Source organism: Epinephelus lanceolatus, chromosome 7, assembly GCF_041903045.1.
Source record: "Epinephelus lanceolatus isolate andai-2023 chromosome 7, ASM4190304v1, whole genome shotgun sequence".
Classification (NCBI taxonomy): Eukaryota; Metazoa; Chordata; class Actinopteri; order Perciformes; family Serranidae; genus Epinephelus; species Epinephelus lanceolatus.
The window spans coordinates 28,294,373-28,321,878 of record NC_135740.1 but is presented as its reverse complement, the minus strand read 5'-3'; the positions used below and the strand labels follow the sequence as shown (position 1 = coordinate 28,321,878).

Sequence of the window (27,506 nt, the reverse complement as noted above, 5' to 3'; positions counted from 1 at the left end):
CAGATGTGATTTACTGTTATAATAACGTACCAAATAACACACCTATCTTTGAGCACTGGTCTGTTCTTACAGTGTATTGACAGTGGTGGTTTGAGGAGACTTGAAAGAGGCACATTTGAATTTGGATAAAAGTGATTTCAGCTCGCTTTCCAGAGCCGTTACGTTCAATTTTTCGCCCCTACAAAGCAATTCTTTACAGACATTTGAAAACCAAAAACCCAATTGGTTTGCCGTTTTTTTTTAACCATCAGACATCAAACGAGTAATTTATTCCTCCATCTCCCGACTTTGCCATAACTCAATTCTGATTATAACAGCTGTGGCTGCAATATTCAGAGTCTGACTGCTTTTGACAAAAAGGACACATCAGTAGAAAAGACGACACATTATAAAGTCAGACAGGACATTTTCAAGTTCTAAGCTTTCTCCCTGAAGAGCCAAAAAAAACATAAAAATCTTGTGCCACGTATTCAATCCAAAAGCCGCATAAAAGGAGACAATTACACAAACTGCCTTTTTAAAAGACAACTCTGCGTTAGAGGAATTATTCAGGTATTGCATCGAATGGGGGGGGGGACTCCTTGCATATACCAACGACTGCTTGGCACACACAGACTTTAGGCACAACATCAGGAAACAAATCCAGCTCCCATCTTGTGCAATAACTCTGACATCAGATGTAGAAGTTTAAGAGGTGCCAATTATAAGTCTGTTAGCTTAGATCTGACTCCCAGAATCATTGCTTTGTCTTTACTACGATTTCACACGGGACATCTGACTCGTCGCCTGTAGATTGTCTTTCTTTTACACCATATTTGGATATCAAATCATGGAGGAAACAGGACAAACAAACCTTACCCATCACAGCCAAGAAACAACCACTGATAAAGATACTGCATCACTCATATTCAACCGTTTTAATGACACGATCTCACCTGCTTTAAGGCAGTTTGTTTCTTAAATCAAGAGCCACATTCTTAGAAATCTCTCAACTCAGCCTCTTTAGTATAGAACTGATTGTATCCTAATTTTATGACACTGTCAATTTGTAGTTCTTTAAGGTTGCTGCGCTAAACAAAAAGTAAAGTCTCATTTGCTGCTTTTATTTAAGTACCAGATACTGACTGTGAAACCAGGGGCTAAAAAACTGATTCAAATCTAACTAAACATTCATGAAACGATATAAATTTTAAGTGGCGATCACTGTTAATCCTAGATTTTCTTCGACAGGTTGACACACAGTATGTATGTGACAAAAGGTATTGCCTTTAATTGCAAAAATAACAACATCTCTCAGTGTATGCTGTCAAGTGTTTTGAATTACGTCGGGAAACTAAGTCTCCTCTGCAGCTGAGCAGATAAATCAAAGGCACAAACAAATTAACAACGACTCGTTGGCGTTTCATCAGGCAAGATGAGACCATGAGAACAAACTTAATGGTACACATGGTACAACACAAATGTTACATTTGTAGCCATCTTTGAAACGTAAACATGACATGATATGAAACACTCTTTCGTTTTGACAACACGTACTGGTTGTAGACCAGCAGCAGGTCCGTTCGCCACTCAAATGGTCTCAATTTCCAGAATTTCTGACTTTGGAACAGTCAAAAGTGTTGGGTCGCCTCATGTGATGGCTCCAACCCATAAAGGGCGTGTAGTCTAAAATGTGTGTTTGTGTGTGTGTGTGTGTGTGTGTGTGTGTGCACATGTCTGCTGCACTTTTAAGGTGTGGGCATGTATGGCTGTAAGAACGAGGGAGCTCTATTGCTCAGCCTGATCAAGTCAGAATGCATCAGGATGGCTGCTTTAAAGCAACAGTAATACGTCCAGGCTTGTATTGCGTCATCGCAGCTTCGTTAACGTTCGTAATATCTCGTAAAAGAGGTTTCACACTCAGTCAGTGTGCACTGTAGGCGAGGCACATGTTTGCTGCATTCAGAAAAGATGACCACCCTGGTAGTGCGCAGGTGTCAGGGACTTTAACTGGGGTTTCGGGAAAGGCTTACTGAGTTTAGCGCCACTGGAGCTGCCACCAGCAGTTTGGGGACGGGACAGAAATGGGTTTCCATGGGAACGCACTGGAGCTCCACTGGATCAGGGGTCAGGAGCTCAGACGGGTCTACTGGAAGAGAGAAAGGCAGGGGTGTGAGGAGGAGCAGTGAAATCACAGTTAAAAACAGCAGCCTGCCATGATTCAGTAAGTTTATACTAATAATGTAGAGCCAGGACTTTAGCCAGAACATGACAGGATTTGGTTTTTAACAGCAAGTGGTCAAGGTGCAATGAAAGCATGTATTTCTGAATAACTGTTACTATCATTGTTGGAAAGGAAACTGCCTACCAGCCATCATATTATAGTTTAAAAATCTGCTGAACTGTGTGTATTAATATTTTTCCTTCTACATTTTGTTCTTCATTTCAGATACATGAGCACATTCAGGCCATGAAGGAGAAGTTGGATTGGAGAATTGGAATACTTGACCCACAACATGATCTTGTGTGCATCAGTTACTCACCCCGTGTTACACAGAGAATATTTTTGATGAATTGGAGTAAAAGGGGGCCACGTTTAACCACAGACAACTCATGCAGCAAAATCCAAGTGCACAAATGTGCATTTGAACTCAGCTCCTGCATTTCTTTGAGCAGAGGTCAAACACATGCGTTCCCTGGTGCACTACTTGTCCATACATGAGATGGCAGGTTTAAAATAGTTAGGTTTAAGTGAAAATGCATGTGTTTGGGGAGTACTGAGCACAAGACTGGATGAATGAGACTTGGATTATACTGCACAAGTTGTTTGAGAGTCTGTAAACACGTTTTGATAGAGTTTTGCTGTTGTTAAACACTTTACTTCAATTCGTCAAGAATTTTCTCAGTTTTTGGATTCTTCGTTCACCATGGAGGCACGAAAAACAAAGTTCTCTTAACAAATTCAACGTACCACAGGGTGAAAAACAGATATACAAATAATTCTGTGTGTGAAGTATTCCCCTAAAAAGCAGCACTAAAGATTGGTGGTGAAAACTCCTTAAAGTAAATACATATAACATAAGCATCTCACACTGTATATTGGAAAATATAATATAAAAAGGTATATTTGCTATATTGCTCTGCCACAGGCAGGTACTAAACCCCCCTTGCTGTTTGGACATTTTTGCCATGAAATCTGTCCCATCTGTACGACAGAAGGCAAATTAACACTGGATGTTAAAGGAAAGAGAAAAGCAGAAGCGTTTAAATTACAGCGGTTTTGCTACTGATGCCAGACCACATACTGTGTGTCCACAGATTACATAAAACACTGAGACAAGACAGTGAGGCATGACACACCAAACTACAACATTCAGATGAAAACAGTTAGGTATCTGAACTGTTTTCATTTGCTCACACCACAACAGACTGGAGAGTGAGGACAGATGAAATGTGAACATAACACATGTGACACTACAGGCACCTGATGAGAGTGGACTACGAACAGGACTCAGGACCTACTCAGCTAAAAATAAAAGAACTGAAACGAAAGAGCAAACCTGATTCGAGGCGGCAGATTCAGCGAAAGGAACATTGGTGACTGGGGTCGAAGCCGACGAAACAGTGGAGGTGGTGGCACCGTGCATCATGGGAACTTTTATTCAGGCGAGTCAGACGAAACACAGAGGACGAGGATGTGGGCGGGGAGGAGGAGGAGGAGGAGGAGGAGGGAGGGAGGGAGGGACAGGAATGATATGGTTACCATGGCAAAATGTGTCGGATCAAAAGTCATGGCACAAGTCAAGTGATATTGCCAGGATGAATAAACAATCAAGACACATGCAAACGAAATAAGAGATAAAGGAAATCACATATTTAATTAGCCAACCAGTTACAAAACAAAAGAAAATGCACTGTTTCACCAACAAATGGTCGTTAAACAAACAATACACAGTCATACAATCTGATCAGACTGGAGTATCTGATATATTGTATTCAAATGGACGAGGCATGTGTATGGAGCGAGCAAATGATCCATAACAGACAAAAAACTCCTTCAATAATGTCACAGCTTTAATGTGACAGTGGTTTATATCTTCTGATGAAAGAGTCCTGTGAGTTGATAATCATAATATATCTGTAATTTAGTGACTGACTGTCTTCGCAAGATCAATTTCAACATCTAGATGTCTTGTGATGAAGGTGCTTTGGACAAACACAGCACTGACACATGAACTACAAATTAAGATGTTTCAATGATTTCACACACATTTGATCTGCTTTCTTTCAAGTCGGTAAAAGAGATAACAAAATAATTTGACTTAAAGGAAAACACAGTTAAGATTACAAGTCAAAGGAAGTTCAACTACAGTAGTCCTGTGTCTGGAGGTGTTTTGTTAAGCCTGTTAAAATAACCCATGATGAATTCAGCAGAGGGTATGTCAGCTTAAACCCAGTTCAGACCAAAGATTAACAATGAGATGAAACTGTTTTAGAACGTTGCAGACAAAAGTTGTAGTGCTGTGAACTGGCCGTCTGAGCTCGACTCAAGCCGGCTGATGGTGTCACCTGCAACCCAGCTGGTCAAATCAGCTGGGCTGGTTTTAGAGCGTAAAACACGTCACCTTTATCTACAGCCAATCAGCTTGTAGTGAAGTCAGCGGGTCAAGTCAAAATGACCAGACAGTGTGTTCGCCTGTTGCTGCAGGTGCTTTGTCCCTGCCAAGCCCTCTGTTTCCGTCCTAACAGTGTGCCAGTGTCAGACAGTGGGTCCCTGCTGCTGCTCGCTGTATGTGCTTATGCCCCTCAAACATACACATTCTCATTGACTAACTAATTGGCGCTGGTTACTTATATTATTGTGGCATATCTATTATGAATACAGTCCATCTGAGAGGGCACTTTAGTGCACGTTTTGGCTCCCAGGAGGGCATTTTAGCGTGCGTTTTGGCTCCCAGGAGGGCACTTTGGCTGCCAAGAGGGCACTTTAGCACGCGTTTTGGCTCCCAGGAGGACATTTTGGCTGCTAAGAGGGCACTTTAGCGCGTGTTTGGCTCCCAGGAGGGCACTTTAGCGCGCATTTTGGCTCCCAAGAGGGCACTTTAGCATGCATTTTGGCTCCCAGGAGGGCATTTTGGCTGCCAAGAGGGCACTTTAGCATGCATTTTGGCTCCCAGGAGGGCATTTTGGCTGCCAAGAGGGCACTTTAGCGCGCGTTTTGGCTCCAAGGAGGGCACTTTAGTGCGCGTTTTGGCTACCAAGAGGGCACTTCAGTGTGCGTTTTGGCTCCCAGGAGGGCACTTTAGTGCGCGTTTTTCAACAATTGGGCCACGAGGGGGGCATGCAGCTGGGCGCTTCCAATAATACAGTGTTCAGTTTATGTTCATATAATATTACAGTGAAAATCCCATTTATTTTTCACTTAAGGCACTGTAATTGCCCGAACACAGAATTTACTTGCCCTAAGCACGTGTTGATGTTGAGCTCTATGACAGACAAAAAAAAGCTTTGTTGAGTTCACCCTCAGTGCACTGCAGTCGATTTAGTTAATCTAGAGATAATGTGCAGAATTGTTTCCCCATCAACTAATCGATTGGTTGAAGAGTAGGTAGGGTTTTGGTTGACCAAGACTTTCTGTGGTTGATTACAGCCCAAAATATAGTAGGCAGTATGCAAAAGAAAGCAAAATACCCGGATGTCGAAGTGGTTCAGCAAAAAATCTTCATTGCACATTAAACCAGTTGACCTCTCCTGATGTATCCCACATTGCAAAGGGCTGAAACAACTAACAACTAACATTTAATCTCATGTGAGGAGAACCATTTGCAATTATAACAAAGCTACATCTGTAACAAACGTATAACTAAATTTGTCCAACTACTGTATTCTAAACATATCTGTAACATTTAAGTTAAGCCTGCTAAGCTAACACTCGATATCCCAAAGACAGAAACATTAACCTTAGCAAGCTGTTAATAAAAACACAAAACACAACATGCAGACCTTAAATCTAACGGTCAGTTATAATTTTTGTTGTTAGGGACAGAGCAGAACATAGAGGCCTATATCCACTGCCACTATACAGTAGTGGTGGGTTGCTATTATCCGTGCTATTGTTAACTTCTACTTTCCAAAACTGGAAATTGGCAAAGCCTGGCCGAGCGTACTGCGAAACAAATCCATTTAACAGTTTCATACTGCATACTACTAATGCACATACTGCATTTATTGGTAGTATGTAGTAGGTGGTTTCAGATACAGCCCATATATTTTTAAAGCCCCTGTGCACCCACAGAGGTGTTTTCTTTTATGTTGCATATTTAAATCTGTTCTCAGTCAGGAATATGTGGGTGAGTACTAATGTGTTTGATAGAAATCTCACTCACACTGCTGATGGTATTGTTTGTCGGGGCTGAAGAACATTCAATGTTATTCATTAGAGTTGCAGATGCACACAACAACGGGGCAGTATTTCTAGCTTTATTTTAATCAACCTCAGCTGGATTTACTGCCAAATTTAGGGAAACCACATTGGAGACAGTTCATGGTTGTGGAATGAACATTCAGTTCACAGGCAACAGCTCTGGTGGACATTCCTGCAGTCAGCTTGCCAGTGGCACACCCCCTGAAAAATTGCGACATCTGTGGCATTGTGTTGTGCTATACATAAGCTTTTATTGTGACCATCCCAAGGCACGCCTGTGCAGTAATGATGCTGTGAAAAGGAGAAGTGCTTACTCAGGATTTTAGCTAATTGGTGACCAAAATGTGAGAGACATGTATCTACTGAGTGCATTAAAACAGCCTCAGATCTTTAACTTAACCCTGGGGATAATGGGAGCAAAAACAAATGTGTTATGTTTGAATTTGTGTTCAGTGTACAATGCTAACCAGAGAACTTCTGTAGAGTTTCCAACTGGATCAAATAGAACAAAAATCAGAGAGCTGGACTACAACTGCAGCACAGCAACACATCCTGGAAACTTAATTTCATCGTGATTTTAAAACAGCATCAGTGGTAATGGGATATGAATGGAGAACACAAATACACACACACACACACACACACACACACACACACAACAACATGTCTTTAGGGAAACCTTTTATGATGCTATCTACCAGATTCGTGACTGAGATTAAGATCAGCATCGCCACAAATGATAGTGCATCTCCCTTTTGTGTGTGTATGTGTGTGTGTGTGTGTGTGTGTTGTGATTCTGATGGATCTTTAATATTTCAGCAAGATATAGTATTTTTTTGTAATCCTTGTTAACACCTCAGCACTGGATTGTCACAGGTGAGATGCCTAGCTCACTGGTCTGGATTCTGTTCAAGTCCACACATACAGTATTACATGTACTGAATAAACTGAAATAAAGATGTAACCTAAGTAAATTGTTAAAAACGTAGCTGCAGTGACGATCATTCTGTTTTCTATGATTAACCTACAATTTATTCTGATATTTTCAGTATCAGTTTTCTGAAAAATTTCATTGCACAGCCACCATAAAACTGGGAAACACTTCTCTATACTTGGCTCAAATAAGAGTTCAATTTCTGGGAGGTTTAAGGGGGCTGGTGCAGGTTGGGTTCAGGCACTGAGGGTTTTCATACAGCATACACACATGCATGCAGACATGAACACACACCAGGCATGCTCGCACAGAAAAAATGATGGATGACTGCTTACACAAAGCATGACTCAAACAGGACGTTAATGTGACTGCAGACAGGCAGACAGGCAGACATGATGACACACAGACATGATGCAATGACAAAGACGACAGGCTGAGACCTATCATATGGTCTTCAGTAGCTGACACAATAATGTGCGGTACGTGCCTCTATAATAACAACCTTGAGGGATCATCACAGTTTGAGCTCATTAACTGCAATTTTAATTTACTGAACGTTACTGCTGAACTTCTACCGATTACTGTCCAGTACAGGATGACGTCAAAATCCAACTATAGGAACTTGGAGCTTGTTGGAGAGTAGAGCTCCATCACAATAACATTTAGTCCCCTTTACTCTCCATCACAGTGACGTTACTGTTCTAAAAAAGAGAGTTTTTAAAACATTATCTGTTCTTTTCAGGGCCCTGGTGATCAAGGAGTTTAAGGCACTGTCCATGTAATTGCAACATCCCCTGTTTACCTTTGGCCAGGCATATTTTCTGTCTACTTTCTCACAAAAGATTAGAATTTCAAACAAATACTAAAAAAAAAATCAACTGTTGTTTAACAAAACAGGGAAACTAAAGAATAACTGAATTGCATTACCTACCACAGAGAACGTCTTTAAGTTATTTATACTGTACAGGTATGAATTTAAAAAAGTGCTTTGAAATCATAATCTAATATGGCTTTGGGAGGTTGTTGGCAGCACTGTAAAACATGCTGCATGCTTTGTGTTTAAATGTACAGCCTGTAGGGGTCTCTTAATCAAAACAATGACAACAGACAGAGCAATGCCGTCAGTTTAGGATTCCTTCAGTGTTCATTGTTCAGGAGTTTCTTACTGGGAGCTGAGTTATTTGCAGAGGTCTCCTCTCCAAAAAAAAAAAAAAATGGACCAGGTAATTTAAACTGGTAAAAACACTGAATGAAGCAGTTTCACATTAAAAATCAGTGTTTTTCTGAACCTGTTTGGCACAGCAAGGGCTGGATCCGAGCTGCTGACAATGTTTGTTCAACTTGTTTCTCTGATAACTTAAGATCCAGACGACTAATCAAATGACTAAAATCCTTCATCTGGTTAAAACATATCGTTAAAAACAACTAGGGTTTGCAGCGATATACCAATTTCAAGGTATAATGTATAAGTTGACAGTTATTGTACCATGTGCATTTACTTATCTGTGATATTAAAGAAAAAAAAAACCCAACTGGACGTTGAATCTCCCCTTTATTTCAGTTATTTTCTAAGGGAGACTTTATACCCAGTTATAAAACGTTTGTTTAACCATCAATAAGCCTTACGTTTTCATTCATTTAAGGGTCATTCTGACTGATGAGAAGAGAAATTCTTTAATAACGTGATACCATGAAACCATGGCATTTTCTGAGACGGTTATGATGGTTATCCTATTGTGAAAATCTCATACCTTTGCAGCCCTAAGACGACTAAGATCTACAAAATTGTTTCAATTGAAAGGCCATTTATGACAGCCCCAAGCAGACAACTACAACACTGATTCATGTGCAAAGAGAAAATGACGCCATTGACAGGTGACGGTGACCAAATAACAAGGACCTTATCCTTGTTTAAAATGAAAGATTTCTCTGGGTTTGAACATTGTTGGAAACATTTGGGATGATGTAAGAACACAACTCAAAAAAAAAAAAAAAAAAAAACATTGGTCCAATCGTTTTTTGATATTTTAATGAGGAGAAGTCACATATTATATCTTTCACTGGTTGACAACATGCTAAAGAGTACGGTCATGTTGCAGTTAATCATTCAGTCATGTATTACAGACTCCTGTCCACTGCCACACACAGTGAAGTTACTGATCTCCAGCTATGATACAGTTGACCTACCAATGTCTCCTGAGGGCAGCATCGTGTACACAACAGAGCCTGTCACATTATGTGAAGACACAAAACAAGAGATGGATGAGAGCAGACGAAGAGTCAAAGACAAAGACAACGAGTTGAGGTAAAGAAAAAGGGGTAATCATCAACAGCAGGTTGAGCCAAGTCGACAGGTTCAGGTTAGCGCAGTCGACAGTGTCGCAGTTAGTGCACAGACGTGAACCAACACACAAAGACACACAAACAAGCTGATCAGTGAAAAGCAAACTGCTTTCAGCTGATGAGCAGACACTGAGGCTTTGATCAGTATCAGTATGGTGTAGGAGAGATGTATCCAAGATAGAAGCTGTGTATGACAAATGAATGCAGAAGTATTATTCAGTGCGCACAGACCAGGTAGTACAGTATGTGGGTGTTTTGGCCTCTATGTTGTATAATTTAGGAATGTGGTATATCAATTATTCATGTCTGACAGCCTTCGAGCATTTCACGACTCACTGTTTCTTCACAGCTAACATGACATGAAAAATGTCTCTTCAGTGCTGATACCTGCTGACGTCCCTGGTATCACTATGTGCCAAACACGTCAATAAAATGCATTCTCATGTCTGTTTATATCTCTTTTCTTCAATCACACTTATTAGTATATAAAACAGAAAAGGCAGCATATCTTCACATTTTTGAGGCTAGAGCCAGCAAATATTTGGTATTTTTGTTCGATAAATAAGTTTAATAATTAAGGGAATTTAATAATTGTTGGAAATGAATTCTATATCAAATGACTAATCAGTTTCATGTATTTGTCTTACACTATGATGTAATGTTTGTTTGTGTAGACGAGTCTCTGCTGATGGTTAAAGGGAAACTCCGGTATTTTTTAACCTGGACCCTATTTTTCTATGATCTTGTGTCTGAGTGACTCATGGGAACAACAATTTTTTAAATTGTTCCAGTATTGAGCGAGAGCGCTGCAGCCAGCAGCGGTGAAACAGGCTAATAAGTAACCACTCAGGTGAAGTGTGCACCTTCAGTGTACGTCCTCTAAAAGTGCTTGTTACTGCCACCGACAGGCTGAGATAGTTGTTAGGAGTGTCTGACAGAGAAATGAAACGTTAATCCATACCTTTTCCTTGTTCTGGTCTGTTTTGTGACCAAGTCTCGCTTCAGGAGAAGTCATTTTCACTTTGTCGAAATCAGCTTAACATTCAGCCATGACTTGAAAATCTCTTAGAAGAGTACTTTGCCACAACAAACTAATACCAGCAATCCTCTCTTCAACTCACACTGGAGGCTCCACCATTTTCTTACTGCTGGAAGTCACCTCTTGTGAAATTTCATGATGAGACCTCTCGTTATGAGACTTAGACACAAAGCGGACCATAAAAAATGAAAGGTATAGAAAAATATTTCAGTTCTCTGTAGAGTCCTTTCCATAATGTTGTTAGACACTCAGGATAAGGACCTGAACCTGTCAGTGGTAAAAACAAGCACTTCAAGAGAACGTACATTAAAGAGGTGCACATGCTTCAAGTGGTTCCATTGTAGTTTGTTTTGCTGCAGCCGTTTTGCTCAATGCTGGACCAATTTCAAACATTGTTTTTCCTATGAGTCACTTAGACACAAAAACATGGGAAAATCAGGTCCAGTTTCAAAAAATACCAGAGTTCCCCTTTCAGTAACAACCACCAGATATCCATTTTTTTTTTTTTTTTACCCCATAAAGGATTTTTAGGGGAGTTTTTCCTTATCACCTTTGAGGGTCCAAGGACAGAGGGATGTTGTGTGCTGTTAAGTCCTCTAAAGGCAAATTGTGATTAGTGATGTTAGGCTTTAGAAAAATATGTATTTCTATAAAGATTTTTTTTTTACTTTTATGCCTTTATTTAATGGATCAGATTAAGAGGGAAATGGGATGAGAGAGAAAGGACAACACACAGAGCTGAACCCACAAGGGCACTGCCCCTGCACATGGGATGTCTGCTACATCCATTCTTGTATTATAGTAAACAAGCTAAGGGCACTAATGACGGACCAGAAATGTGCAACAACATTTTTTGCCATCACTAGATATCAAACAAAAGCCAGAGACAGTGCTGTATTAAGAAAGCTGTAAATTCACCACGTCCAAGAAGAAGAGAGAAGGTTATGTTATATTAGAGCCTTACGGGGCAAAGTTTCTCCTCCTCCTCTGTGCTGCTACGTCACGTCCGCAGCTGTTGGTACCCGAGAGTAGTGTGAATGTCAAAAGTGCTCACTTTGCAGCAAAAAGCAACTCTGTAACTGAATCTTCATATTTCTTTTACAGTTTGGAGTTTGGTCTACGTTTGCAAGAGTGAGACAGAGAGGGGCAGGTCTCTCTCGATACACCTCTTTACTTTCTGTGTCTGCGGTAGTGGGCATCAGAAAATGCGTAAGTACAGTATAGTATAGTATCAAGTATAGTCCTTGAGTAAATGTTCTTACTAACATTACAGCACTGACAAACAGTCCCACATGGCTCGACTCTGACATGTGTATTACTTGTTTGTTTGGACTGCGTACTGTAATGTAACTTTGGTTATGGCTCCAACAACTCATCACACGTCGAGCCAGAGTGAAGCAAATGCAAGCAACACAACAGGCAGCATGATCGAAGGAATAATAGCAAGCAGTAACACAGCATGCATTCCGTTGCAACTACACCTGTAACTCTCTGTATCCTGCAATATTACCTCATCACCTCAAGTCATAACCCGTGCACTGTCTGCCCAGAACCAAGTGCCATGATTCCAGTGTACATGTGTGATACCTGTGTGTATTCAGTGTGTGTGGAGACTCACCAGTGGGGATGAAGGCTGGCTGCTGGAGCTGCATGTTAGCCAGGGCTTGCTGGTAGTGGAACATGCTGGGGTTAAAGACGGCGGCAGCTGCTCCGTTGCTCTTCTCTAAGATTGGCCTCTTTGGTAGCTGCTGCATGGCACCAGGACCCAGAGCCTGGCCAGGAGAAGAGAAGTTATCTACTATCTGGCATTAACTCAGTATAACCCTGTATTCTGAATCGCATACTTTTTATTTTTGCTATTGGTACGTACTGTAGCTGCCCTTACAAAGGATGTACTATGCATAACATTGTCATAATATTGCACCGTGAACTCTAACCCTCGAAGTCTGCAGATTGTCTGCTTGAGGCCCCTTGTGGACTGGATGAATTGTGGTACTCCCAGACTTGACGGGAACACGCCCGCAAAGTCTGCGAGTCTACCAGTGCATTGAAATCTGGACATTTGGATTCAGCCTTAGAGTCAACATCCAGTCGCCGTGGATATTTCTGTTTACCGCCACAAGAGGACACTGCAGTATCTCAGATTAGCTGAAGTGATGTAGGACAGCCCAGAGGTCAGGCCAAGAGCAAAATGGGATTGGTATGATTTCATTCACTAATGGGGCCAGTGCTAAAACATCAAACTGCAGTGGATGATAACCACGAGAACTTTTGACTCACAGTAGGGAGATTCAATTATAACATGAAAACACACTTATATATAACATTTTAGGACGTGGTGCCAAGCTGTCATTTCAAAAGTGAATGTTTTTAATTTTCCTGATTAATTTAAGATTAAATATATGAATAGAAACAGCAAAAAAAAAAAACTAAATGAATGCCAGGATGTATAAACTTGGATACTTGTGTTTCTAATTATACTATTTTTGCATCTTTTTCTGATACTGCCTTTCTTGTTTTTCTGCATCAGCACTGCAGATTGACCTGATTATGTTACAGCTGCTCTCAATGCTAACTTTAGCCCCTGTAGCTGAGAGTACAGACTCAGACACATGTACAGTAGCAGACATTCATGAAAAAACATAATCCCTAGACTACATTATCAAATTTCAAGCTGGCTGAGGGATACTGTGATACCCTGATCCTTCATTGCACCAGTAAACAACATCCAAGTAAAGAACAAAAAAATCTTCTACTGTTTTTCTGCCGCGTTGAGGTGATATGGTGAATGTTGATTTATAACTTTAAGGAGGGGAGTATTGGCTTACACCTGTGTGTGTATCATAGAGAAGCATCCTGTGTTTATTTTTGGTGAAAAGAACAAAGAGTTCTCAGTGTTTGGACTCACCAGGCCTGCGGACGCTGTGTTGTGACTGGCTTGGTGCTGTGCAGCCTTGATCCTGGCCTGCAGGTGAGCCGGGGGATGGAAGTACTTGCACTTGTCTCGGCTGCAGCGGCCCTTAATGTAGTCCATGCACACAATGACGGAGTTTTCGCTGCAGTCCACCATGCCGGCCTCCAGAGGGTGAGCATAGCGGCAGTCGCTCTCGCCCCGCGTGCAGTTACCGCGCTGGAATTCTCGACAGACCTGGGAGGGCCAGCGGGGGCACAGGTCAACATTTACCTTTCATCATACTTGGGCCAAACATAGAAACACAACAACTGCGCGCAGGCTGCATACCTCCAGCTTGTCTGTGCGCACATGTTTTTGTGCGGAGGTGCCGTTGCCCATGGCTGCTAGGCCGGTGGGACTCCCAGGGACCAGCAGGGGAGTACTGGGCAGCAGCTCAGGCATCAAGCCCATGCCTGGGCCCATGTGGCTTAGATATGGACTGAACGCCATACTGGGACTCGTTGCCAGGGAGGGCGTCACTGGGAATGTTGTCTGAGGCAGGGAGAGAAGGGCAGAGACGAGAGAGGCAAAACAAGTTATGGCAGAGCTTTCTCTGGCATCAGGAAACGGATTTGGAGGTAACATAACCAGTACTGTGGGTTTCACTGCTATGCCACTACTGCTTTCAACATTAAAAAACCTCTGTATGAATAATATATGTAAGATTTTGGACTTTGTCACTTATGATTCAGCAAATTTCACATTCCCTTTTATTAAGTTGAATAAGACAAATCTTTATTCACTGCAAAACTTCTCTGCTTCATAATCTATTTTAAGTAAAAGTTTTAACCAAAGCAGGCTGTTCTCTTGCACTGTTCGTATGTATACCTATGAAAAGTAATCATGAGTCAGTAGTTAGTATATTTGCCACATCATTGGAAAGGTTGCGATCACATGACCAATGTGCTGACAGGAGTGAAGAAGGCAGTAATATAAAAAGCGAAAGTCTGCCTCAGGACACAGGCTGGGGCGGTGGATGGATTAAACAACACAGGAATGTCCCCAAGAAGACTGGTGCCTGTGCCCTGTGTGAAACCAATTGAACTTAAAGTTATTTTAGAGTAAACTGTCAACATGTTTCTTTTCCTGAACCTAACCTACGTAACTTTACGTTAAGTATGTAACGTCATTTTGTGGGTTGCTAATTCATTAGATATCATACAAACTGTTGCATGTGCATTTATGTAAGATATCAAACAAACCCTTGTATGAGGATGCATTGACTTAAGACAAAACAAATTATAATATATCAAAACTAACGTGACACTAATGTGTCATTTAATAAAAATTCATCTGAAATATTTAACATCATTTAAAAGCACCTGATAAGTTACGGGACGAAATGTCTTGCACCCTGATTAAGACCTTAGGATCGAAACCAATCTGTTTTAATGCAAGCAGCCATATTTTTTGAATAAAGGTTTTTTTTGTTTGTTTTTTTTTTAAGATATTTTTTGGGGCATTTTAGCCTTTAATCAATAGGACAGACAAGTGTGAAAGGGGGGGGAGAGAGAGGGGATGACATGCAGTAAAGGGCCACAGGCTGGAGTTGAACCCGGGCTGCTGCGGCAACAGCTTTGTACAGTACATGGGGCGCCTGCTCTATCCACTAAGCCAATGTCGCCCCGAATAAAGGATTTTTTAACTGAATTCCAATGCATTTGTTTCTGCTCCACGCATGAGTGCATGAAGTTCATTTTTTCTCTCCATGTACTGACCCTTTTCTTCAAGAGCACCTCCGTTTTTTCTTGGGTCTCATTTGGTAAGACAGTCCTCGAGCACACCACTACCTCATTCTCCAAAGTGTGATTCTTCACCCAATTTGTTATATTTGGCAGTAATTTCTGCACATAGTTCTGACCGTAAATGGGCAGGGAGAGTTTAAATATATTTAAATAGACTTCTTTATTTCCCTTTTGATCTTTATTAAAGGTAGGACTGGTCAACAATTCTCTGTATTTTTTAAAATTGTTTTTAATCTCTTTTATTGATAATCAGTCTATTAATGATTTTAAATTAATTAAAGATTTCTTTATTCCACTGAACTCCTTGGCATATTTTTTATTTTCATTTATTGCTCATCTATTTATGTGTCTACATTTTACCATATGCTATAGCATGAGTGCAAGGCAAGCTGTTGAAACAAATTGCCCCTGGTGGGATTGATAAAATTGTCTGAATCTGAATCTGACACTGTGATATGAAACTATATATAACTAAATATTGATATTTGACTTTCTCCATATCGACAAGCTCTACTCAGAGGACAGAAGATAGAAGAAATTTAACTGCAACTTGATGCCAGCTCCAACAGAGAGTCAAATATTATTCTATTATCATAAAATAACTGCCACTCTGCTGCAGGTTAAAACATCACTCACAGTATACAGAGTGCAGTTAGTGTTTTAACATTTTCAAACACAATGTATTGATTAAAGAGTCGTAGTTTTAGTGTAGGCTGCTCACTATGGGCTGCAACTGTGCTCCGGGCAGCATGAACTGCATCTGTTGAGCCAACATGGCCGCGGCGGCCTTCTGCTGGATCAGGTTGTTCCTCCCGTTAATCTCCAGCTGGGTTTTCAGGTGCGGCGGTGGATGCAGGTATTTACAGTTCTCACGGGTGCAGCGCCCCTGAGGAGGAGAGAGGAGGAAGGGAAGGTGAGTGTGAGAGCAGACAGACGGGGCAACTCTGAAAACAATGTAACGATACATCAATCAGGGGTGTGCCTTGACGTAGAAAGCTCACCTTATTGCAACAACTAAGCTGCATTGCACTCATCCAGATAATCAAGTACAATTTGTAAAACTAAACATCAAGAATCAAGCTTGTTTACGGAGCAGAGCTATGTACGGTAAAGTCTGGTGAACTAAAGCACTAATGAAGTCCCGGAAGACAGCGTACTGGATAATTCATGAGAGATGTGCAACCACTTTCTAAAAATGTTCATCATTAAAGCATGTTACACTGGAATCCACGAGCAAAACAGAAATATAGAAATTTAACTGGCCGTCATTCAAAGGTGTTTCTCCTTTCTACAAGCTAATTGCTTTGAGTCATTAATGAGACTTTATTTTTCATTTCATAGCATTAACGAGTCATTTTTTTTACAGCAATGTGAACTGACAGGTGGAGTGTTTGAGCCAGCTTTGGATTTTTCCACAGAGGCACAGCAGACGTCAGATAAACCTTGCTGACATTACAAGAGATAAAGCTGCAGAGTGAAAACACATGCTCGACTCTCACCGTCCTGTTCCAATCCGTCTGAATCCCCACCTGGTCGTTATCAGTCAACAAATAAGATACTTTACAGAGAGAGAAAAAACATCCCTAATATATGTGTATATATATTTATGCACATATATACAATAAGTAATATAATAAGTATGTGACTGTGACTGCAGCATAGGCATTTGTTTTGTTCAGGGGAGAGCTAAAATAGGATTAGATGGAGAACAGAGACCTTTTTTTTTTACTTGCATTCATTTTAAAATGTGCAAAATACTGTTAGTGATGGTGGAAGTATTCAGATCCTTTACTTACTGTAAGTAACAAGCAAAGGTACGCAAGAATTATCAGCAAAATGTACTTAAAGGGACAGTTCAACCCCAAATCAATAAAACATATTTTTCCTCTTACCTGTTGTGCATTTAATCAGTCTAGGTTGATTTGGTGTGAGTTGCAGAGTGTTGGAGATATCAGCCCTAGAGATGTCTGCCTTCTCTCCAATATAATGGAACTAGATGGCACTTGGCTTGTGGTACTCAGAGCAGCAAAAATCTTCATTTGAGAAACTCAACAGTAATGTTTCTTTCCAGAAATCATGACCTGGTTACTAGAGCTAATCCACAGACCTTGTTGTGAGCAGTTTCATGTAGGAACTATTTTCTCTCTAGTGCTAATGACAGTGTGAGCTGTAGACATAAATGGTGTTCCTCTTAGCTGAGCTGGAACATTAGCTAGCTCAGGCCACATCCACCCTTATACAATCCCCTACACATGAGCATTTTAGCATTGTTTCAGAATAATCTCCATCCATACTAACACGTCTCAAAACATATATCACATGACCATTTACGTACACTGGGCATGCACTAGGGTTGGGTACCGTTCATAATTGAACCGATACGGTACCGGTATCTGGAATTCGGTACCGGTACCAAACGGTACCTTATTTCGGTACTTTTTAACCCTATGGGCCCTAGGCCTTTTTGGGGTATTTTTACTGCCTTTACTTTTAAGCTCATATCACAGTCATTATAAAGGCTACATACACATGCTATATCTTGTTTTTTTCAGGACAATCTGGGCTAACCAGATTTGCCATCATTCCATGTCCTTCTATGTGCCTGTATTTTACATTAATTTTTATATCAATGAAAAAAACAAATCTGTGTGCCTAAATTCTCACATTTTTGCATGTATCTCACCATAGCAAGTTGGAAAATGACATATTCTGCCATATATGAAGAGGGGAGACTCTCTGGAATCTGGCAATATAAGAACCATGATGCTGGGACATTCTGTCACTTCCCAGCTGTCCAAAACATGTGGTTTGTGCCAGGCGGACATAATTGCCAGTATTTTTTCATTATTGCAAGAAATTCCATTGACTCATTCACAAGTCAAAAATGTGTTTTATCTGAAAGAAACATGCAATATTTACATCTAAGATAACAGAAAAATAGTCAACCAAGTGCAATGATGTCCTCCAAGATAATATTTGTTTTTCAGTTTCAGTTTTATATTGGGGAAACATTTTGGGTATTGGTGGGGGGGCACGTGTCCTCCTCAATGTATATGGTGACTACGGCCCTGTCAGCATGCATAATTAGGCCTCAGTTGTCTGTGTGCGCAAAGGTGAAGTGCACTGGTCTTGTCATACAAAGTTTGATGGAGTGTCAACTGGACAATATGGAGATATTTGCATCTTGAAAGCCGGACTACAAATGTGGATAGACAGGGAGAAACACACGCAAGCCTGAGACGTGGTAAGATACAATATTCCTCACTATATGAAGTGACTGATAACAAGATCTGTATCATGGATTGTAAAGAAATTTGTCAGGTTTTTATTTGGTAGACAATTGATCTGTATTTATAGCGTGATGGGATGACAGCACAATGATGTGTGTGGTCCTGTGCTTTCATGAGATATGCGTGGCATTTCTGTGCGACCCTGCATTCGTGAGTAATCCATCCAACAGTAATGTGTGTGCAGAGCTGTATGAAAGCTCTGTTAAACATCATTTTATTGTAACTTTATCAATTTTTTTCAGATTACGGACAAGTGCTTGGCCTTGGTGGAAAGCTACAGTTCTGCTGTTTCCGCTGATATGCGTGGCTTCTCGCTATGACGCACGGTCCTGGAGAAAATCCACAGAGAAGAACGCGTGTGAATTTGGACGCACTATGCGTCGTTCTGGCCCATAGTGTAAACTTCTCAGTTTCAACATTTTATTGAGAACATTTACGAACACTGCTGCACGTTAACTTTTGTCTGCACATTTTTTTTGTCGCCATTGTTGCTGAGTCCGAGGTGCGAGTCATGCACTCTTGCTCCGCCTCCACCTCAGGTACCGAAATTTGGCACCGATTAATTTTAAGTGAATCGGTACTCAGTAGTACAAATCGGTACCAAGTACAAAAAGTACCGAGTTTCGGTACCCAACCCTAGAATGCAGAGGTGTAAACATAAAGCAGATTGTCTACTCTGTGGTTTTGTTGCTTAATTATAGAAAATACTACAGAGATGGGGAAAAGTAAGACCAGAGAGCTCTCTGCTGGACTGAGGAAGAAGTGAAACTAAAGTAGATATAGTGACTTATTAGAGGGGTGCTGGCAGGACACATTATCCATTACCAGAGGAAGCTGAGGCAATATTACTTGAGTACCCTCACAAGGAGGATGATATCACAAAAGGTATGTAGGCCTGGCAATAATGTTTTGACTTGACAAGCTGTGACTGACTGAATCAGGAATCAAACGAGGATGTCTGTGTCATCATTTTTAAAAGGGTACGTTTCTACCCGTCCAGACCAAAATGCAACCCTGCAGTGTTCAAACTAAAATGGAATCAGCAGCATTTTCAAAGGTCTGACTATTAGGGGTAGTGGTAGCAGGGACGGTTGGTGTAGTTAAGTGGAAAGAAAATAGTTTCTACAAAATCTGCTCACAACAAGGTCTGTGGATTACTTTGAGTAACCAGGTCATGATTTCTGGAAAGAGACACTGAGTTTTTTAAATGTACTTTTTGGCGTTTTGAGCATCACAAGCTGAGTGCCATCTAGTTCCATTATATTCAAGAGAAGGCAGACATCTCTACGGCTGATATCTCCAACACTCAGCAACTCACACCAGAACAATCTAGACTGATAAATAGCACTACAAGTAATTTTAGGGTGAACTGACCCTTTATTAAAAGTAAAATTACTTGATGCAGAAAAATAGTCCCTGTCATTTTTACACAATTATATATTATATTATTAGATGAGCTCATCCTATGTTTTATATGTAAAATAATAATAAAGTAAAATATCTAATACAGTGGAATCAGGGATGATAACGATTAAGCGACAATCAATTGATCGTTTGTTAACGATTTGATTGAACATGATGAAATTTAATCATTCAAATAGAGGTCTGATTTTTACTATAAACAATGTGTAGTCTCCTATTATATCAGAAGAATGGTGTGTTTAGAAAGTACATTTCAATGACTAGCATTAGCAAAAAAATGGCCGCAATGTAACTATTTTATGACAAGGCGGCCATCTTGGGGTCTGGAAGAAGAGTGCTGCGGTGACAATGGAAAATAAAGCAGACACATCAAGGCATTATTAAGTTATATTCAATGTGTTGTATATTTCTAGGGCTGTACATACTTTTTATGTTTCATAGGCTATGAAATTCTATCAGTGAATATGCAGTATTTTGCTGTGAGCTTTAATTAATTGATCGTTAATGTAACCATGGAATAAGGGAAGTGCTTACAATTTGCAACTCTGAGGAGAAACCTTTTATACTGATCACATCTGTCCAAGTCCAGTTGACCACTATAAGCAGATGATTATTATAACTACATTTGCTTTCTTTTTCTTTAATCCTCATGCAGATTACCATCTAACTGACATTTATATATTTATTACATGAATATACAGTTATGGGGGGCATCACATGGAGGCATTAAGTGACCCGGCATTATCAATCCACATGATGAGGACAGCTTCAACCGTAGGTGCTTTTCCCTTCCTCGTTCATTTAATGTCTCCATCAGTAGCCGTGACCGTTTCTCATTGTTTCAGTACATCACATGAGGTAGTCTGAGGAAGTTTCACTGTTGCATCTCGTTGGTCCTTTTAGGCAGTTTGTCATAAGCCTCAATTAGATTATGTTTTACTGTCCTACCAGCCAAAGTATCAGGAGAATTAAGTTAAAAAAAGAATTGCTGTAGTTTTAAAATGTTTTTCCATGTGTTGTCATGTATAAAAAGACTTAATATTAACACTGTAAGCACTTGATTACTATGAGCAAATTATTTATACAGCATTTGTATTGGAATGATTCTGTCCCAAGTTTTTGATCCATAAATGTGGTTTATCACTGCAGCTAGCAAAAATATTAAGTACCACAGTATTTGAGTATATGTACTTCCACTACTGGACGTTATATATGTAAATCCATTTTATCAAGTATAGTTGAGGAGCTAATCTCTAATCATTGGTTACTTCATGATCTTTACTCCTCACCTTCAGAAGGTCAGGACAGGGTCGGGTTAAACACGAGGTTTAAACTCAAGTGAAGGTACTTGTTATCAAGTGTACTTTTCTACTGTAACAATGTATCCCATTAAAAACAATGAATAATTAAAAAAATTAAACATGCTGATCTGATGAACACAGAGAACTATTCATGACTATTCATCAACAAATGCGGTATGTTGGCGGAGCAGCCATCGTCTGCTGTTGGGCTTATGTGCATAGTCAAAGCATTTCTATTTGTCTTGTATGCAAAGCTTCATTCATTACATGCAGGCTTCAACAATGACGGCAGACAGTTTGTGTGACTGGAACCAGAGTGTCGCGCAAAATAGATTCCCTTTATAATAAAAGTGAATGACACAGCAAGACATGGTTATAAAAACAATATTACCAGAGGTCACATTGCTCAGTAGAATTATGAATTATGAATTAAACTGGATATTAGATAAAAGTTAAACCATGTGGCTGCAGGTGTAGTGCCTCTGATGAGGGCATAACTCCCTAAAAATTGTCAGTATCAGAGATCAATCTTGTGATCAATGGAATGTGTTTTGAAACTACGAATAAAAAACAAGATCGACTAACTTAAGTTGCTATAATTCTGTATTTTCATCAGTGGAGGCTCATCTCGATTCAGCAGACACCATTTTTGATCAGAAGCAATTCTTTATGCTCATTTTTCTACTTGTCACTTTTGGCTTCTTGTCAAACCCTAAATCAGATTTTGAGGCACTTATCTAAAAGCAATTCATTTTGCCCCAGAACGTCGTTAAAGTCGTGTCCTTCCTCCCTGCCGGAGTCAGTGGGGAAGGTGAAGATGGTGCTACACTGCAGGTCAACACACACACTCTGAGGAAAAAACTGCAGTCTCCATTAAACCCCTGGGCCGACAGCAGCTGTCTGGCCCTGCAGATGAGCTGTTAACCCGCTAAACTACCTCCGCTGAGCGTCAGCCTCATGCTCTATCATCAAACCACACCCACACAAAACCAGCTCTCATTAGGTGATCGCGAGAGTGCCGCACGGCTAAAAAACTCCAAAGACAAACTGACGTCATGGTGCAGAGACTCTGACGGTGATGGATGATGTCGCGCTGAGATGAGGGCGCAACAAAAAAGCAGCAGGAGAGCTATATAGGACAAACTGCAGTGTCTCCTATACCAGCATCCAGCAGAGATTCACAGGACCTCACACACCAAACAAAAAGCGTACAAGCAAAACATGCAGCAGCCTGAAAAACGGTCAGGACGGCACACAAGGCTTACACAAACACTCTCGCCTACACTGGAGATGTGAGCAAGCTTTGCGTCAGCGGGCTGTGTGTTTAGGGATGAGTCTGTAATGAGGAGCGAGTCCCATGAGCCCAGCAAGGCCTGCTCAAACTCACAGGGAATCAGAAGTACCTATTAATGAGTCCAATGGTGCACTTTATGCATTGTGTGCTCTGAAAACATGGACACGGACACAAAAGCTTTTCAAAAGCTATGAAATCTGTGGTGGAGAAGGAGGCAAATAAAACGTGGCATTGAGGAGAGTAGTGGGTCAGGAATCTCCCTTTGGTTGCCATAGCAACACACTACGCAACACAGAGAAAGTCCCTGTTAGTACAGTAGTGTGTTGTTGATGCATTCAGACAGAAGAGAGAAAGATAGAGGAGATATTAATCAATCAAACAATAAACAAACAAATCTGCAGAGTTCACAACTTAAGGCAGAAACAGAGATTTTTACTTTAACTTATTATGAAGTAAATGTTAATTGCACAGTGTAATGGCTGTACCATAATGACCCCATCATTGTTTAGATTGGCTCCCATAAGCCTCGTTTTCACTATGCAATTCCTTCCGCCACTGGATAAGATCTCCCGGGAAAATGAAGGCTTGATTAACAGTACAAAGGAGGTGAGTTAACCATTGCACAGCCAAAACAGGAAGAGGGGAGCGTTTGTGCTTTTTCCGTCAGCTATTGGTAGCTAGCCCCGGTTACCAAAAAGTATCAGTGAAAGTTCTCTGCAGTTACTGTCCTCAGTAGATGAAATAATGGTGGTTCAACCGAAGTAACAGTATAAAAAAAAGAAGGTGTCCATTGTATTTGGTAGCTTGTGCGCTCTGAAGAAAACAGAAAGCAATGCTATGATATTAATGTTTGATTTTAGAGATGGCAACATCAATCTGTCAAACACTTTCAATCTGAAATATCCAAACAATAAAACAATCCAAAAAATTGTTCATCTGGTTTTAGCATGGTGCAGTAACAATGCAGTGGCAAGAAAGCAGTTGTGTTGCTACCGTAGTCAAACAGTCTCTCCAGCTCCGCTCTACTTTTAGGAGTAGGTGATGACTTCTAAAAAGCAGCAGTCCTGAATGTCCTAATCTCGTCACTACTACTGGATGGATTTAGATGTATTTTCGTTCCAACATTCGTTGTCTTCAGAAGATGAATCCTCCTGATTTTGGTGAGTTTTTATCTAGCTTCACCACAAAGCTGACATGTTAGGGTTTTAGTGAAATGTCTCAATAAAAATTTGATGAGCTGCCATTAAATTTGGTACAATCATCTACCGTACTCAGCCGATGACTCATAATCACTTTGGTGATCCCCTGACCTTTTGAAGAGCCTCACAGAGATTCTAGCAACTCTTACGGGCTGTTCACACCAAGAACGATTACTATAACAATGACAATGTGAGGATTCACACTGATGAACGACTGAAACCCAATGACGAGTCTCTTCCCTGTTAAACGCAATGCTTGGTAAATTAAGATGGATTTTAATTGGCTGTCAGTGTTTCTGTCATTAATTAAATCACTCAAGTGATCCCAATGATATCATCTGCCAGTGTCAGTGTGAACTCTGCCATCCACTTGAGACAGAATGATTTTTTTATTCTTGGTGTGGGCGGCCATTAGGTCTTGTTCGTGTAAAAAAAACAAAACAAATATTGTGGTTTAATGCAAAAATTTCCTGTTTTTCTTTGTCTTAGGGCCCAACAGCAAGCCGACGGTTGGCCGTCAGCCACTGTCATGCCGTACGTGAGCATCTATCGCCTTAGTATTTGCGGTATGTCCCACACCGTTGGTGCCACTAGGCCCTTGTCTGCCTTTTTTGGGCCTGGCAGAGCCCGTCAATGAGGAAAGCAAACAAATGGCGAAACAGGTGAGTTACTCAGCATCCCTGGCAAGATTATTTTTTTTAGCTACTGAGTTCTTCAGCAGAAACTGTTTGCAACTATTTCTGTTATTGTTCGGTAGCGCACAGTAAATATAATTTGTTCTTTCAACATCTGGTTGTGTTGCTAATGTGCTAAGTGGCTAACTAGTGTCATGAATTCATGCTGTCGGTCTACTGGTTTCCCTTTTTGAACGATAAATACAGACTACCACTGTCTGCTGGAGTGGAGAGTTATTTCCACTCATGCAGGTGCACAACATATGTGCTAGCTGGCCGTTAGCTGTAGTCTTGTTGGGTGCAACTTTTTGGCCGAGACACAGATGATGCAACAGTCGGCCTTCATCGCCACTACTTCTTTGATGTCAGTTTGGTGTTTTTGAGCCTTCATGTGATAGTAATCTGAGCATCTTTGGGTCTGTTGTTTGACAAAAGCAGCTTTTTAAAGTCATTGTCTTTGTCTATAAGTACTTGTGTTGCGCATTTTTCTCTATTTTCTGTGTTAATCTATTAATCGACAAAGTATTTTACAGATTAATCAACGATGAAATAAGTGTTAGTTGCAGCTCTACCATGATGTCATCCAAAAGTGACACTGCTGTTGAATCTGCTGTACGTGGGGCAGATGTGATGTCCACACTAATCATTTGAAATGACAATAGCACTCCAGTTAACAAGGTAAAAAGAACTAGGCGGTGATCATCACCCCCCCCCCCCCCCCAACCCCCCCCACCTCCTCCCCTCCCTCCCCTGGAGCAGGTTTAGACGGAGCTAACAGCGAGCAACAGCAATCGCTGCTCGGACCAGGCCAGAGATGCCAGATATGGGAGGGACGGTGAGGAGGGAGGCCATTAGCAGATAAATCCATAAAATTAACAAAGAAGGGAGGGGTGGGCGGAGAGCGGGAGGAAGGAGTGATGCTCTAGAGCGGCTCGAACGTGGTGCTTCTTTGTTTTTTCCAGTCAGTCGACCAAAAACAACGGCTGTCAGCTGAGAATAATCCTGAACAACAATGGGGACAGAAACGCTGCTGTAAAGAGGTGGTTGTTGACATACTGCACTGGTATTAAAGCCCCACTGCAGCTCCTGATAAAGAAAGCCGCTTTGACCTTCAACTGTCATCAACTTCAGTTCTTTCTCTAACGACATGACCCCAGGGCTTCAAACAACCGAACATGGCCTTTAATGCTTGTTCACTGCCTTTGGTACAAAGCTGCTCGTCCCTTTCTCCCATCAATGCAACCAGTACAGAGCCAGGCTGTTGCTCTGTGCTAAAAACAGCCGTGCCACTCAGGAAGATCAAACTATCCAATGGGTACGCACTCCTGTGCTGTTGCTAGGCCCCCCTCTCTGATTCTCTCCCTCTCTCTCCCTCTCCATCTCCCTCCTGCTCTAGAGGACATAACACAGAAAAATGGCTGAATAATAAATTCTAACTCAATAAACGAGGAGACAGCAGCTGCACTCAGACAGAAAGCTCCTTGTCTGGGTCTCACTTTTTTCTCTGCATGAAAGCTGGTCGAGCAAAAACACACACGCCGTCGACAACAGCAGCAGCCTATTCTCGATTTTAGCGCAATCGGCCATCAATAGACGGAGCTCTTTTGAAATACAGTGAAGCATCGTCACTTCTCAGACTATTAGTTTTTTTTCCCACTGTGTATGAGTGGAGCTAGTGTTGTGGTTCTGTGGAGGAGACGAGAGTCAGGAGAGCAGCTTAAGTGATGTTGAAGCAGCACCATCGACGAGCCCGCATCACTGATGGACGGACAGACTGTCGGCAATGTGGCTTTACGGAAAATTTCCATCACGCCCGGGCAAAATGGAAACAATAAATATCTTGATAACCAGAAGACAGACTCTGACAGTGTTATACGTATGTATATGTGTTTATTTTTAGAGAACTTGCCTATTTAAAATTAGGGTTGGGCAATATGACAATAAAATCTTGAATTCTGATTGGCTTGAAGGTGTGAATTAACTTTTAATGACCTGACATGATAACTGGACATCTGTGACGCAGGATTTTTATTAGAAGCAAGGTCTGAAGGTCCACATTAGGAGGAAAGTGAGAACTTCTGAAATAACATTAGCTATTCTACATTCATGACAGTCATGGAACATGTAACTTGTCGGGTGTTATCCCTTACATATACCATGAGATAAAATTTGTCCACCACCAGAGACCTTTCAATACCATTTATACTGTGGTAACTATTCCTTTAATATATCTGAATGTATTACATCATTGCAGACAATGTCGCAAATCAATGAGTAAAACTGCTTAAAGGCTGCACTCCCCCTCTCCTCCCCTTTTCTCTCCCCCTTCTCTGTCTGTCTCTCAAAAATACGCTGTCTACTAAAGGCAAAAATAACCTTTAAAGGTGGAGTCGGCCATTTTGGAGAAAGACTGTTGATATTTGAACTCAACACCTAAACAAATACACCCCTCCAGTCATTTACAGCATTTAACGGCCCCTCTCGCTCCCACTGGCATTCTTTTTATACAGCCATATCCATGGCCTTTACCCTGTTGTGTGCATCAACGCCCTCTGTTGCTGACCGGCTGGATTAGCTTTGTGTAGCTCAGTTCCAGCCACTTTCTTTTTTTCCACATTTATATTCTTTCAACACCAAAATTATTGCGTGTATTCAGGTTTTAAATGCAAGAAAACCCATAAAAGTAGGCGATAGGCTGCTTTCCCATTGCCAGTAGATAGACAAGTATGCCTTCTATTTTTTTTTTTTCTGGTGTGTCACATTCAACGTCACGGACAGGTTAGTTACCAGATGAAATGGACGCCAGTGAAAATGTTACGGTGGTTACATCTTTTTCATTTTTCTTGCTTATTCAGTCTCTCTTAAACTCCGTGCCAACTAATTCTGAACAATGCTTGAGGCTGCCTGGA

The 27,506-nt window shown here is 40.9% G+C and overlaps 1 protein-coding gene across 3 annotated transcripts in view; it reads right to left on the bottom strand.

Annotated features, from left to right (window-relative positions):
• Positions 1–1,217: 1,217 nt before the first annotated feature.
• The window catches only part of mbnl3 (muscleblind-like splicing regulator 3), a 37,628-nt gene continuing 11,339 nt past the window's right edge, over positions 1,218–27,506 (bottom strand). Inside the window, exons 3-8 of one of the 3 annotated variants that reach the window (XM_033613527.2) lie at positions 16,139–16,303; positions 13,961–14,164; positions 13,628–13,867; positions 12,338–12,491; positions 3,540–3,634; positions 1,218–2,128 (exon numbers count right to left, since the gene is read on the bottom strand). In XM_033613527.2, the coding sequence (XP_033469418.1) occupies positions 2,126–2,128; positions 3,540–3,634; positions 12,338–12,491; positions 13,628–13,867; positions 13,961–14,164; positions 16,139–16,303 (861 nt within the window). In that variant the 3' untranslated portion in view covers positions 1,218–2,125. The remainder of the gene's footprint in view (positions 2,129–3,539; positions 3,635–12,337; positions 12,492–13,627; positions 13,868–13,960; positions 14,165–16,138; positions 16,304–27,506) is intronic. The other 2 variants (XM_033613192.2, XM_033613445.2) reach the window with 2 other exon arrangements.